Source organism: Saccopteryx bilineata, chromosome 3, assembly GCF_036850765.1.
Source record: "Saccopteryx bilineata isolate mSacBil1 chromosome 3, mSacBil1_pri_phased_curated, whole genome shotgun sequence".
Lineage (NCBI taxonomy): Eukaryota > Metazoa > Chordata > Mammalia > Chiroptera > Emballonuridae > Saccopteryx > Saccopteryx bilineata.
The window spans coordinates 289,968,337-289,983,283 of NC_089492.1; the positions used below are offsets into that span (position 1 = coordinate 289,968,337).

The window sequence follows — 14,947 nt, forward strand, 5'->3', positions numbered from 1 at the left end:
TTTCGAGTTCCTGTTGGAATTAGGATTGAGTCGTGTCTCCAGTGGGCTTCCCATCTCTTCATGCACATGGATCTAAGTCCACACGTGAATCCCTCTTCTTCCCCCGGGTCTCTTCACCCTCTCTGCTCCATGATGGGGCCCCAAGGGTCAGCGTGGAGTTGACAGGGGAGCTCCAGGGTCCCTCCCCCCAGCGCTGTGACGGGCAGTCGTCCCCGCCTGGTGGGGGTGCAAGAGGAGACCGGGCCACAGCGGAGCTGCCCGTCTCTCTCATCCTCTCGTTTCTTCTGTCCCACGTGGCCCCTCCCATCTGAAGGCCAGCGTGGCCCCCTCAATCTCTTTGCCCGAGCTGCACCCCGGTAACAGTGGCGTGGTCACAGAGACCTGCGGAGCCAAGCCCCTGAGTCCCTGCTCCTCAGCACCCTTCACTGTGGCAAGTTCACAGCCCCTGGATCACGGTGGCCAGGCTGTGTGTGGGGCTCCCCTGACACCATGTCCTCTTCCTCTGGGACGCTGGCTGACCCGGGCTGTGTCCCCCACGCCCGTGACCCATGTCTGCCCCTGGGGTGACGCCCCAGGGGATAGGGAGGAAGGGGGGGAGTGTGCACAGAGCACTGGGGCAGGGTCCAGGCGCAGGGTGAGAACTCGACCGTGTCAGCTGATGTTCTCATTGGTCATCCTGGTTCCTCAGTTCGTGCTGGGGCTGGCACAGGCGCCATGGGGTCATTGTGGCCACTGCTCCTCTGTCTCCTGCACCAGCAGTGACATCCTGGAGGGTGGGAGTGGGATGGTCACTGTTTCTTTCTAGCATATTCCTAAGCCACATTGGACACTGCATAGCAAAGAATGACTAACCAGAGGGAGGGAGGGAAGGAGGGAGGGATGCCTGTGGCAGTGCTGGGGCACAGGGAGGCCAGAGAGGAGCCCCAGCGGTGCCACCTCGGGACCCTTGGTGGTGCCCCTTCGTCCGCGGTGGAGCCCGCCTGTCCCCATTTGCTGTCACACCTGGAGACAGGGAGTCTTATCTCTTCTTCCACGAAGAGACTCTTAAATGCTGCCATGTTCATTGACACAGACTTGGATAAATTAAAATTTTCTCTTTAAGAATAAAAGGTCCTTAACTTGAAAGCTGGCATAGCAAAGATGGACTATTTACTAAAGCAAAGTGACCCCCCCACCCCCACAGCGAGTCCTGGTTGGGAGGTCCTGCAGGTGCTGTTTGCAGACTTATTTTCTTGAGGCACAAACACATTGTAGCTCGTTTCACCTGTCCCCTCTTGTGGGACGTTTAAGTGACTCTTCCTTGTCACAAACGTGGCAGACCATCTTGAAGTTGCCTCTGCCCACATCTGCAGCTCATTTTCTGAGGGTGACGACCACACCACATCCTTAGGGTGACAGTGACGGCTGCCACCAGCGCCCCACTGCTGCTCACTTCACTGACCTGAGGCCGCATGGAGGGGCTCCCTGGGGTGGCGCCCTGGTGTTGACCCCGGGCTGAATCGCATTGCCCTTCACTCAAGAGCCCGTGGGGAAGGCCCGGCCAGCGTCAGTGACACGGTTTTCAGAGGGAGGTGGTCCTGCCCCGCCCGTCCCGACCAGCTGTTCTCCTCTGCAGCACCTCCTCCGCCAGGGGCGGCCGGCCGTGCAGGTCTCGCATGAGCTCGAGGTCGTGGCCACCGAGTACGAGCAGGACGCGATGGTTCTGAGTGGAGATGTGACCGGGTTTGGCGGCATCAAGCCGATCGGGGTCCACACAGTGGTGAAGGGCCGTCTGCACCTGACCCTGGCCAATGTGGGTAAGAGTCCCGGCAGTTTTCTCTGGTCTCGTGTCATTTCCTGGGCAGCCACCCGTCTTCCCAACAGGGACGTGAGCTCCCTCAGGGCACCGGCCATACTGTGGGCATCATATGGTCAGGAATTCAGAAAAACTCTTACTAGCTTGACCGCTGAGCCTGCCCTGGCACCAGTTGTTTGGTGTTCCTGATTTCTGGTCAGGACTTGGGATTGCTAGTTGTCATGGCCTAGCCTACATTTTGCATCTCGATGCTGCCTGCTGTGACAGTCCTCAAACACAGTGACCATGAGCTTTTCACTGGGAGCGTTACCGACGGAACTGCCTCGTGGAGGGGGAGCGGAGGGAGAGACCTTCCTGACCTTCCACCCAGCGTGGGGACAGGGATGGAGAAAGACACCTCTTTAGAGCCCAACACCTTGACCTTACGTCACACGGTGTCCCGCTAGTTGCTCCGCAGGGAGACAGTGCTGAGCCTCCCCCTCCCCTGTGCAGGGCGTGACCAAGACCTGTGACAGGACAGGAGACAGAGCCAGCTCAGGGCCGAGGCCCAGTAAAGGCTCCTGTGGGCCGGTGACAAGTCCCCCACTCAGCCTTCCCTGAGGGGACTGTGGGGGGGGGTTAGGGTTTCGGGGACAAACTTGAAAGCTGGACGAACCCGCGCGGTTGGGTTTTGTGGAGCTGTGTCTGTCTGGACGGGGCTCAAACCACGGTTGTTTTATTGGGGAACTTTCTATTCTTCAAAGCTCAGCCTGAGCTCAGCGGCCGGGTCCCGTGGGCCACATGGCGAGCGTCAGCACGGGGGCGGCGGCGGGGCAGCAGCAGGTGCGCACAGCTCATTAAGTCGGGGTTCGAGGTGGCTGCCTGCTTGTTTACAAACGCAGGATCCACGGCGCCTGGGAAAATAAACAGTGTGGAAACAGCAAAACTCAATTAGGACCCCGAGAAATCAGCGAGCCACATGTGAGTCTCAGACATTACTCAAGCCCATCGGACCCAGAGCTGCAGGAAGTGTTCTGCTTCTAGGACCGTGCTGGTTATTTTTATGTTTAATTCGCCAGCCCACAAATGTGCAGTGACTCCGGGTGTTAAAATCTTATCTTCAGAAGAAAGATTAGCTCCATTATGTGTTATCTTAAATTGTCGTTTTCATGCTTTGCCTGCAAGAGAGAGATAAGCTCATGGGAAGGAGAGTCTGAGACACCCTCTCTCTTGAGGCTGCGGTGCAGACATGCACAGGGAGCAGTTCACAAAGGCGCTGCCGCATGCGGCCTGTCCCCGCGTGGCACGCCACGATTTTTTCTCTGTGAATTTTGGCTTTTTTTTTGGGGGGGGAACTGTGTTGTGGCTTTTATTCTTTTACAAACCTGGTTGTTCTGCACCAAGTGGTAGGCACAGGTCAGCGGGGTGGGTGATGGCCGTGGAGCCGTCCGGTGACAGCAGAGTCCACGCCCGTGCCCGGCTCCACCTCCCTTGGGCAGTGTTCTGAGCCTCCCGTGTTCATAGTGCGCGTGAGGCCGCGGGAGCCTCGCTGCCGGCGCCCCGGGTCCCCTGTGGCTCTTTCTGTGGGAGAGCGCCGTCCTCGGGCTCGGTGGCTTCCTGGCTCAGACAAGCTTTCTGACGCTACCAGTGGCCTGCTTTGCAGCTGTCTCTCGGTGACCTTTGGTCACATGGTCGTCGCAGGAGCTGTGTTGCTTTCTTTTACCCAATGACCCTGGCTGTGCAGTGTGACCACTTGTATCTGTGCCCTTCCTAGCCCCCCCTACCCCCCAGTGAGGCAGGGCTGTCCAGAGCCCCGGGTCCATGCTCACGTCCCCATGTTCTCAAGGGTGAAGGGCGACCGGGGGGTAAGCACCATGACTGCAGCTTGGGGTCAGGCAGTGGTGGCGTGTTCTGCCCCGTGGTATTGTGGAATAGCGCACGGCTGCGTCAGGAGCCCTGCGTGTGTGGAGGCTGTCGACTGCCATAGCAGATTGTTGGTCCCAGCTGTGACCTCTGTCTCACTGAAGGGGAAAAAAAGGGCAGTAATTTCAGACGCAAAACTGTGCCCCGATGGAATACGGCGTCTCCGCCCCCCCGTACGGTGCCCGAGTCACTGTGCATGTGTAAACACAGCTTCTCTGGCTGATTATCCCATCCTGTGAACAAGCCAGCGCTCCAAGGACAATGCAGGAAGCCCGGGGACGCCCCTCATCTGTCCAGGAGGGGACCACACGGTCCTGCTGGTCCCATATGCTGCAGTGACAATGATCAGTCGCCCTGAGAGCCCGAGCTCAGAGCATGCTGGGCACCTTCTGCATGCTGTCTGGCCAGGTCCTGACCTGCGGCGGTTCCCTTGGTGTCTGCGTGTCTCTGAGGTGCAGAGCAGGCTGTGCTCATCTTAGGTAGATGTCCAGGACCAGAGGCGGCCTCCCCTGCCATGCAGGGGACCCCTAGTCGTAGGGTTGGGGGTGGAGAAAGCTGTGGGATATTTTGGCTTCCTTCTGTGAGGCAGGAGCCCACTGTGCCCACAGTGAGTGCAGGTGGCATGTGCCCCCTGCCAGGTGACTGGGCAGTGGGTTCTTGGGATGGGGCACAGAGCTTGCCAAGGTCTGTGGGGCCACACACCCCCCTGATGTGGAGCAAACAGTGCAGAACCATGAGCCTGGACCATCTCTGAGCTGGTGGCTGGAAAGGAGGGCTTGGGTCAGGGGCGTGTCATCCCGTCGCAGAGACAGCAGGGAGGTGCAGGGGACATGAGGCAGAGCTGGCGGCTGGGCCTGGAGCACGCTGCTGTCTCTACCTGTCGTCTCCCTCGTGGATCAGGGGCTCCTTGAGGACTCGGCAGGGTCTTGTTGCCATGTTCCTTCCAGCAGTGACCACTGCCCTAGCCCGGCGGTGGGCAGGTTCGCCAGCCCGGGAGCCCAGCAGCTCGGAGCTCTGTTCTGCTTGGGTATCAGGTGAGAGGAAGCTCACGCCCATGAGGGGTGCTGACACCAGCTTCTTTCCTTTGGGATGAGCGTGAGGTCCTGCGATGACAAGAAGTTGTCAGGGTCAAACTAGGTCCCATGGGGACGAGGTGACTCTGCTTTGGCAGAAGATGTACTGACCTCATCTACTGTGTACTGCCCGACCCCGAGCAGAAGTCCACGCGGAGGGGGCGGGCTTCCCAGAGGGGATTCCGTCCTTTCTGAGAGGCGTTCCTGCGGTAAACGTGCGTCACCCCAACGCTCAGACGCGGGCAGGTCAGAGGTGCTGTTCCAGTTCAGCCTAGGGAAGCGGGACGTGGGCTCTGCCTCTGGGCCTGGATCCGTCTGTCCCGAGCGTCATGAGAACAGCCGAGCAGGTTCCAGGCCGCGGAGGCCCTGTGCCCCCGGGTGCACGTGGAGCTGGGCGTCTGCCCGGGTGTGCAGCGGCCTTCCTCTAGCACGGCGACGCTCGGGGCCCCGTCGCGGGGCTGCCAGGCGTCCCAGACGCGAGAGGGCAGACACTGCATGCAGGCTCCGGGCGCCGTGAGCTTTCCTCACCTGGGGGTTCGGGCTGCGGCCGAAAGGAAGGAGGGAGAGGGAACCAGAGAAGGAGTTGGAGGTGAACAAGCTCCCACCCCTGTCTCTCACTCGTGGATTTAAAACTGAGCGTGGACTCGGGTTAGTGGGTCTGAGGCGCGGCTGGGCCACCGGGAACCTGGACCCCTCCTGGGGCACAGGCTGTCCCCTCAGGCTCGTGTGTGGCACCAATGTCCCTGCGGGTGTTTTCACGCAGGTCACCCGTGTGAGCAGAGAGGGAGACATCCCAGCTCGCTGCCACCCTCCAGGTTGCGGGTCATCTCGAACGACGGAGCCAGCCGCTTCGAGGGAGGCAGCCTCCTCATGCGGGGGGGCCCGAGACGTGAGTGGGCCGGTGGGCGGCTGGGCCGTGCACGGGTGTGGTTGGCGTGGGCTGGGGCGGAGCAGAGCGATGGGGAGAAGGCTGTGTGGGTGTGTGTGTGAGTGTACACGTGTGGTGGTGTTCATGCCCCTCTGGACCAGGGGCAGGGTGGTGGCTGCCAGCGTCCTGCCGAGGGCCCGGCCTCAGTGGGCCTGCGGGCCACGTGGGTACACCGCGCTCGTCACACCCGGCGCTCTAGACCGGGCTCTGTGGGAGCCGCCTGGTATTTTGTGGGGGAATTACGGTCCTGTGAGTGGCATTTGCTTTCGGTTAGTGGCTCTTCTGCAGGGAAGAGGAAGTGAGAAGGTCAGGGTGAACCCAGACTGATTTCCAAGAGGGAATCTGAACCTCCGTGTTGGGAAGAGGAGGAACAGTAGTTATGAAGCTTGGGGAATAAAGACCGGGGCTCAGTGACAGTGTTTCCCACAGCAGAGAAGTCTTTCTGTCCCGTTAAAATGACCCACAGACCTGAGTATAAAATGTCATTGGGATGAAAAGTGGGACGTGTCCTTTTACGTAGCACTTCCGCGCCCCACCCTGCACGCCTCGGTGACCCCCAGTCTGCCCTGAGCTCCCTGTGCTGTCGATCCTCTGGCTCTGTCGACCTTGACCCTGGGCTCCGGGAAGGAGTTAGGGCTGTGGCCGTGGGACTCTGGTGCCTCTGGGTCCATCTTGGAGGGGCGCGAGGATCTCACGAATCCCCTGAAACTCCAGCCACAACAGTGGGTCCTGGCATGTTCTCTGGGGTGGGGGTGCGTGCTCACCCGTGGCCCATGGCCCAGGCAGACTGAGAGTGGCTGGACCAGCTTCCTCGTTTCCGTGTTCCAGGAACTGAGGCAAAGGAAGGTCACACGGGGCTAGGGGGGAGGGTGTTTCCTGCTCTGGGGCCAGCTTCTCCATCCCCTGCTGGCCCCTCTGGCCACCACGAGAGTGGATGCGAGTCAGGGAGGATTCCCACCCTCCAAACAGGCTGAGAGTATTTGGGAATCTCGTGGCCTGGGGGTCAGGGGTTCCTCCAGGCAGCTCGGGGTGGTGGGTGAGGGTTTGCTGGCTGAATGGAGAACTCAGGAGTCATCAGTCCTCTGGTCCCTTCTGACCAAAACCAGAGAGCGGTTGCTCCGTCAGAAAGCCTGGTCTTCCTTGGGCTGATTTGGGGTTAGGACGCCGTGTGGTTTACGAGGGTTCTCAGTGCTTCCTGGCTCAGCGGAGCAGTCCACGTGGTCATGGGACCGTGTTTCTGGCTTCTCTGGGACCGGGAGAGGCATGGTTGGGGGGTGCTTCTGAGTAGAGCGCTCACCGATGACCCCGCAGGCTGCTGGCCTCCTACCCGGGTCCCTCCACACAGGGGCCGCCCCGCCCAGGCAGGCCCTCCCACCCCGCAGCCTGTGCCCCAGAAACATGGGAATGCTCCCCTGGGGCAGCCACGTCAGACGTCCACACTGACTCAAGCCATCGGAAAAGCCATTAAACGGCTTTAAAATAGAACGGCAGCAAGGAGCCTGGAAATGAAATGGCACTTGTTTACTCGTGACAGAGGGAGGAGGGCGCATTGGGGAGGCTGCTGACCACCGCGTGGAGCACTGCCACGGTGCTGTGGACGCGCAATGACAGTGGGCCCGCCGCGCTGACTTCCCGGGTTCTGAGAGGCAGTAAGGGCCCCAGCCCTCCGGTGGGATGCTCCTCCTCCCCTGCCCGCCGGCCTGGCAGTGTGGTTGTCTGGGCATCTCGTGTCCGTGTGGGATGTGGCACATGCGGCTTTGTTACCGGCACGGCCACTGACGGAAGAAACAAAGTGAAGCTCCCATGACTGCCGAGCCGTTTCTGCTTTGTCCAAGGCACGCACGTCCAGGGACCGGGTACAGCCCCCCCCCCCCCCGAAGGGCATGAGCTTGGGAGCCTGGCCTGGTCTGAGTGCCGCCCGCCACGACTGGCCGTGAGGCTCTGGCCCAGGAGAACCCCCAGCGGAGCCCCCGAGGCCTGCTCTGAGCTCGGGGCTCATGACCGCCCCCCACGGCCGCAGGGTGGTGAGCACATGACGGGATGGTGCGCCTGAGCTCTGAGCACTGCTCCTGCGTGGCTGTCTGTGAGCAAGGTGGGCCGCCCTGGCTGAGGGGTTGCCCGACTCGAGTGTCCTGGGAGCCCGAGCTTCTAGAACACTGACCATCTCCCCCTATGAGGTCACCTTGTGGTGCATTGATGAACCTGGTCTAAGGGCCAAGATCAGAATTCCTTGTGTTTGCAAGGCTGGTAAGGAGGGATGCTGTAGGGACCAGTTTTGTCATTTCTGTCTTGTTCACCTTACACCATGCAGAGGAGTGACGCTTTGAGCTCCCTTCTGGGGGCATCTGTTGAAAAGGACGGAACTATGCACTTTAACTTCTGGTTCCTCTTTGAACCTTCTAGGGGTGAAGAATGTGGTCCAGGCCCAGAAGCTGACGGACGTGGACAGCGAGCTGGCGGCCATGCTGTTCACCCTCACACCGCCGGGGAGCCGGGGGCCCCAGGCTGCCGGCCAAGAGGGGGACGCCGTCCGCAGGCGCAAGCTGGAGCGGATGCGGACCGTGCGTCTGCAGGAGTTGGCGGGCGGGCTCAGCTGCTACAGGACCGGCGTGCTGGTGAGCGCTCCATCCACCGCACTTCCCCTGGGGCGCCGAGCAGGACTAGGCGTCATCGTGAGCGGAGCAGCCTGGCCTCCCCTCCCCTCCCTTCTCCCGCGAAGGTCTCCGCTTCCTCCCAGATCCTGTTTTCAGGATGTGAGAGCGTGGACTTTTCAGCCACCAAGGGTCACTTTCCCGTCAGAATGACCAGGGAGTTTTGGTAAAAGCAGATGTGTGGGCCACTCCAGTGACATCCCACCCCTCACCCCTCACTGCAGACGGGTGGCACTTGTGCCATGTTGCGTGTCGCCATCCCTTGTCAGGTGCCACGGAAGAGGGCTTTCCTTCTAGCCCAGAAACTCCAGCAAATGGCCATCTCTCTGCTCGGAATGGTCGTGGCCTGTCCTTGAACCTGCGGCTGGGGCCCATAGTGGGGTTCGTGGCCCGGGTGTCGGGGTCCCAGGGGTCCTCAGTGCCATCACCATTTCCTGCCTGGGTGTGAGCTCGGAGGTCAGACGGGAGCACAGCAGAGGGAGGCCAGCGTATTGCCCGTTGTGCTGAGGACCGCCACGCGAGCTGGTGGTGGAGCTGGCTGGAACCTGAGGGCGAGGGGCTCCCACACCTGAGGGCGAGGGGCTCTCGGCACCTGAGGGCGAGGGGCTCCCGGCACCTGAGGGCGAGGGGCTCCCGACCCTGAGCCTGGAGCTCACCCACAAGCTCCGCAGTCGGGTGGTGCCCGACGGCTGCAGGCAGGACCTCCTCACCGAGCGCACCCCCTGGCAGGAGCAGCGTGCACCCCGATGCTATCTCCAGGCGGATGGTCTCGACAGGAAGAGGAGACAGAGGGCAGGGCTGTGCCCGCCTGGCTTATGCTCTGGAACTCTGTCAGATACGCTGCCCCGTCTCTGATGGGGTGGAGGGAGGCCAGGGGTCAGGCTAAGAACTTCCTCTGTGGTCTGGGAGGAGGCAGGACAGGACACAGCGGCCATTAGCAACCTCAGGGTCACATGTCCACCCGCCGCTTTCCCCCGTCTGGTGCGTGGCTATCCGGGGTCTCGATACCAGGTTACAAAACCACTCTGGCCCTGGGGCCACACAGTTTGTCAGAGGTCCACTCCTCTGAGACGCTGTAATAAAAAGCTCACCTAGGGCGGCCCCGAGCGTGAACATGACCACCCTCCCGGGTTCACGGGCCTGGGCAGAAATGGGAGGCTCTGCTCCACTGCTGGGGGAAGGCTGACGTGGGTGTTGGCAAGTCACTGTCCTAAGGAACTGAAGTCAGTCTCGCCTTTTGAGTCCAAGTCCAAAGGCGTTCAGTCGGCCTTTTCCTTCTGACGTCTAGGCCTCGTGATGTTTGGAGGTCCCAGCATGGGGGTGGCCCTTCCAGTCCTGGACCTCACAGAGCAGCCCCAATGGGCTGCACTTGTAGTGGGAGGCTCACAGTCTCCAGCCTAGAACATACCTGGTGGCCAGCCCACTGAGTCACGGCAGCTGAGGAAGGAGGGTGGACGGAGGACCTGTGGGTGAGCCTGACCCAGGCCGTGTGCCAGTCATCTGGGCCCGGCTGGAGCTCAGTCAGGTCAGGACATGTCCCTCCGAGGGACTCTGCTTGTAGACGGCTCCTGCTGCCACATCGGGGACCCGGGTGGGAGCTGGTCACCTGTCTTAATTTTGAAGTCATTCTCTTCTCTTGTTGGAAACCTCTGGTTGTAGTTCCCCACGGCACCCATGCCAGCCTCATGAGTGTGTGTGGGGTAGTTGGTGGTTGATTGTCGACATCAGGAGCTTGTGGGGCAGACCCCCCTTCCCACAGGTACAGATACACCACCTGTGGGCTGAGAGAAGCTGGCGGTGCCTGCTGCCGTCCATGTGGACGGACAGGCATGCCCCGTTCTGTTCTCTGGTGCTGGAGGCCAGAGGCCCCATCCAGCCCACATGTGAGGGAGGGGCAGTGGTGATTCCTGAAGAAATTTGGTGTTCGGGGCAGGCGTGGGGGAAGGTGACTCGAGCCTAGCCCTAGAGAAGGGGCGCATGCCCAGCACGGCAGCCCCGGTCAGGCCCTTGTGTCTCGCAGGCTCAGCAGAGCGCCCGGGCGCAGCACGCGCGGGACCTGCAGGTCATCGCCGCCTACCGGGAGCGCCTGAAGGCTCAGAGCATCGCCAGCGCGCTGAGCCTGGCCCTCACCACGGAGCACACCATCCATGCCACTCTGGGCACCGCCGAGTTCTTCGAGTTCGCGCTCAGGAACCCCCACAACACGCAGCACACCGTAACGATCGAGGTGGACAACCCTGAGCTCAGGTGGGCCAGCTCTGTGCGGCGGGGCCTCCTGGGGGAGGGAGAGCCCTCCTGCTCACTCTGCGCCCCCCCCCCAGCCTTGTCCTGGACAGCCGTGAGTGGAGACACCTCAAAGACGCGGCCAACGTGCACACGCCGGTGGAGGAGGACATGTTCCGCCTGCGGGGCAGCCTCGCGCCCCAGCTCTTCCTGCGCCCCCGGGAGACCGCCCACGTCCCCTTCAAATACCAGATCTTCTCTGTGGTGCAGGTAGGGGGCGCTCTTCCGGAGCCGAGGGGGCTGGGCGTCAGGCTCAGGGAGCATCCTGTCGGGCAGACAGCCGGGCGAACTGGAGAGTCTGTCTGGGGTGGGACCGCTGTCGCCTCTGCGTGTCCTCATGCGCGTGCCCTGGCGCCCACGCCGTGCACGTGGCCCAGACATTCATGCTTCCTGCTTACGTGGCCGGTGTGGTGAAAGGCCTGGTGTTGGAGTCCGTCTGTCTCCCTAGCTGGTGGAGGGGCTTCCTAGACCTCAGGGGAGCCAATGGGCCGAATCCCCCCGGCTTCTGACTCTCCAGTTGGGGCTGCTCACCCACTTGTGTTGTTAGGTGTGCCCTTCACCCAGATGCAGGAACTGCAGTTTCTCGTGAGGATGTGAGGGGCTTGTGAGTGTGTGTGCGTGTGTGTATGCATGCAGTGGGGTTTGTTCTGTGAATGATGCTTACCCCTGGAATGGTCGGAGGAGCCCGAGGGGCTCACTGATTTCCCTGCAGGCTCTGGGGTGCACCCTGGGGACGAGGGTTGTAAGGATGATGGTGAGGTCGTCAGGCTCTGGCTTCAGGCAGAGCTGGGTGGGCACATGGGCCTCCTCCCTTGACGGCTCACGCAGCCTCCACAGTGCCTCTGTGCTGGTTATAGCAGCCACCCAGAGCGTCCTATGAGAGCCAGCGAGACCCTGGGTGGCAGCTGTTCCTTCTGGTGGAAGCTCCTCCAAGTAGGAGGCAGCACTGGTCACCCCGGACTCCGTCGTGACCTGCCTTGCTGACGGTTCCCCACAGGCTGCCACTGAACTGAAATCCGAGAAGGGCACGGACCCCGGTGCACCTGGGAAGTCCAGCACAATGCCCACCAGACACGCCAAGGTGAGGGGCAGAAGGTGGAACCTTGATCCTGACATACGCCAGGCCTTGGGGTGCGGGCCGCGTGTCCTCTGTGGGCCGAGCAAAGTCTGTGGGGTCCGCTGTTTCTCGGGCCTTTCGGGGGCTCCACGGCCCTTCTCGCACCTCCTGGAGGGGGTTTGGCAGTGGGGGCCGGGAGCTCAGAGGTGGACCTTCACGTCCCAAGAGGGCAGTGAGAGCTTTAGCCAGACTCTGGCACAGCTGCCAGCGGGCGTCTAGTGTGGCAGCGTCTCCCCGGGCACTCAGCACCTGCAGCCCTTGGTGCTGGCTGTGAAGCCGCCACCTTCATGCCCCCGATCCTCACATCTCTGCAGCTGTAGGCACCTGCGGAGGCCACGGGGCTGGGTGGCATCACGCGACCACCTAAGGGCCGTTGCCCATGGCCCTGGATGCTGTGGTGGCCCTCAGCTCTCGTTCTCCCGCACTTAGCGTGACTCGTCTGTGATCCGCTTCCTGTCCGCACTCCGGTGGCCCTGACGCGCTTCCTGCCGGAAGGTTGGGGTTGCTGCGAGATTCTCGCCTTTCATTTACCAAGTTTCAGCATAATGAGCAGTGCCCGAGCCCTCCAGAGGTGGAGGTCTCAGTAAGAGCTCGGTGTTTATTTGCTGGGTTTCTCATCCGCGAGGCCCTGGTGCTGAGACCGTCCCCTCTCGGGCTGGGGCCATCCCTTCCAAGTTAGTTCCGGTGCCGTTCTTTTTAAACCTTTTATTTGGAAATAATCTTAAAGTTAGAGAAAAGTTGCAAGAATAGTACAATTTCTGCATCTCCCCCGATTTCCAGTTGTGGGCACGTTGCCTATAGCTCCCCTGTCCGTGGTTGCTCTGACAGTGTGAGGGCCGGCTGTGGCCGTGGCGCCCGCGGCTGCGTGAGACTCAGAGCTGGCGTGTCCCGAAAGTAAGGGTGGCCTGTGCCGCGGCCTCCGTGGAGCCATGGAGATCAGGAAGCTGCCCTGACACGCCGCGTCCGGCCCCGTCAGCATGACAGCAAGGGTCCCGAGGTGTCCACGTGGCGCGTGTGGTCCTATAGCCGGTCTCTGCCTGCCAGCGCACTGCCGCCTCCCGGCCTTCTGTGCCGTGGTCCTCTGAGGTGTGCAGGCCGGCTGTCATGCAGAATGTCTGAGTTAGGGTGTGTCTGACATTTGCTGGTGTTGAGGTTCCACTTCTGGTCCTGGGCGGGAGGCCGGGAGCTTTGCTGCGTCTCCCCTGAGCCTTGCGTTGGGAGGGATGCGGTGCTGACGGGCCGTGACTGGCGACATTCACTCTCGTGTAGAGACGACAGGGTCTGCCTGGCTTCTGTACTGTAGAATTAATTAAGAGGTATTCGGTACTTGATCATCAGAAAGTAGTTAATAAGGACTTTGTGAGGAGATGCCGAGACTATGTAAAGATTCGTGTTCCTCGGCAAACATTGCCCCTGGCTTCTGCGTCCAGCGGGGACTCTGCTGGGAGGGTTGTTAGCATTTTGGTTGCTGTGGGCAATGCCCAGGTTTTATTATTCCTTCCTCACACATTTGGCGGCACCCTGAGTAACGGAGCTTTGCCACCGTCCCCTCTGTGTGTCTGATTTACTTCTGACGGCTGTGGACCCGGATGCCTGTTGTAGTCGGTAGGTTACAGCTTGTGGCCGCCATTGTTTGTGTAACAGCTGCTTCACTCTGCCCCCTATGCCCTCTGACATGTCCCTGTCCCTCTCTGAGCACTGCCCGCCTGCCTGGCATGTGGGGGTCCAGAGTCACCCTGAGCTGTGCCCACTCCATGTCTGGGACCAGCCGTCGACCGAAGGCTCTGTCTGGTGGAGCAGGCGTTCAGAAGCAAGACCTGGGTGCTGGGTGCACTTGTGGCCCCGGGGCCCCGGCAGGGGGAGCCTAGGAGCACACGCCTGAGTGGGCGGCACACATGTGCACAGCCTGCGGTGAGCGCCTGCACGTGTTCAGGTAGCTCTTCAAGACGTCCTCAGCAGCCCTTCCCTCCAGTTTGAGTTCCCATCTCTGCAGGGGAGATGGCGGCCTCCTCACCTTCCTTGTGTTTGCCTGTTTTACCTGTTTGCTCACTTCCCCTGAGGATAACCAGAGCACCGAGCACGCTGGTCAGCCCCCTCGGCCATGAGGCCGCTGGCGGTGTCTGTGTGCGTGTGCATCTCAGAATGTCAGTGCTGAAGGCGCCGCAGGCTCAGAGGTCTCAGAGCTTCAGGATTCTTCCTGGGTGGCACGCCACCCACTGCTGTGGAGCTAGATGTGCGTGTTTCAGTCGTTTTTAATATATAGAGATCCTTTAAAAGTTAGTTTTTAAATTAGTTAAAAATGTTTACGTGAGTCCACAACCAAACTATAAAATGAGCTGTATGCAGAAAGAACTTGCTTCCTTCCCCACCCCTCTTCTCTGTATATGCATGTGTGCATGTGTGCATGCATGTATGTGCACATGTGCATGTGTGCGTGTGCAGAGCAGGGACATGGTCCTGAGACCCCTGGCGGGGAGGACACGGAGCTCAACCTGGTTCACTGTAACATTGGAGCTCTGTTGTGAGGATGGCTGCTCAGCACTTGCCTGGCTGTCCCCCAGCACTGGACTTCCAGCTGTTCCTAGCCTTGCTGTCACAGGCTACACGTGTGCAGTTTTGCTGAGTCCCTCTCCGAAGGACCTGGCCCATTTTGTACCGATGGACCATTCTCTGACCCATACAAATGTCATCAACTCTTTTGGAACTTGCTAGTGTCACAGAAAGTGTGGGGAATGTGAGTTCTGTCTGAGAACTCAGCTGCGTTTGCAGGTTCTGCAAAGGTGGGGTGTGGCCTCAGCAGGGCCTCGCGTGCTGCCCCCACGCTGCTCTGGGCTCTAGAAGGGCCAGCAGGGAGCCGGCAGCCAGCCGCTACCCTCGGGCCTGGCATTTCCGTGGGGGGAATGTGCCGCTCACATGCCGTGTGGAGGCGCCACAGGAGGGGGCCCGAGCGCCGTCAGCAGCGTAGGCAGCTGTGCTGGTGAAACCGCAGAGCAGACCCCAGTGACATGGTGGCTGGGTGCCATCGTCCTTCCTCCCGCTGCTCCTCAGCTCCGAGTCCCTGGCATGCCAAGCGGGGCTGGGGCATGGGCACAAAGGCTCAGCCGGGTGGGTGGCACGCTGGGTCCAAGCGGGGGCTCGCGGTGGCTGTCCTGTTAGTATGTGACGTAAACGCGTTTTTGCATATTTACCGTTTTAAGT

The 14,947-nt window shown here is 60.9% G+C and overlaps 1 protein-coding gene across 2 annotated transcripts in view; it reads left to right on the forward strand.

Moving 5' to 3' along the window:
• The window catches only part of NPHP4 (nephrocystin 4), an 86,539-nt gene that overhangs the window by 66,615 nt on the left and 4,977 nt on the right, over positions 1-14,947 (forward strand). For both annotated transcript variants that reach the window (XM_066270613.1, XM_066270614.1), the window contains 6 exons: positions 1,616-1,796; positions 5,534-5,659; positions 8,102-8,313; positions 10,370-10,596; positions 10,671-10,842; positions 11,630-11,713. In XM_066270613.1, the coding sequence (XP_066126710.1) occupies positions 1,616-1,796; positions 5,534-5,659; positions 8,102-8,313; positions 10,370-10,596; positions 10,671-10,842; positions 11,630-11,713 (1,002 nt within the window). The remainder of the gene's footprint in view (positions 1-1,615; positions 1,797-5,533; positions 5,660-8,101; positions 8,314-10,369; positions 10,597-10,670; positions 10,843-11,629; positions 11,714-14,947) is intronic.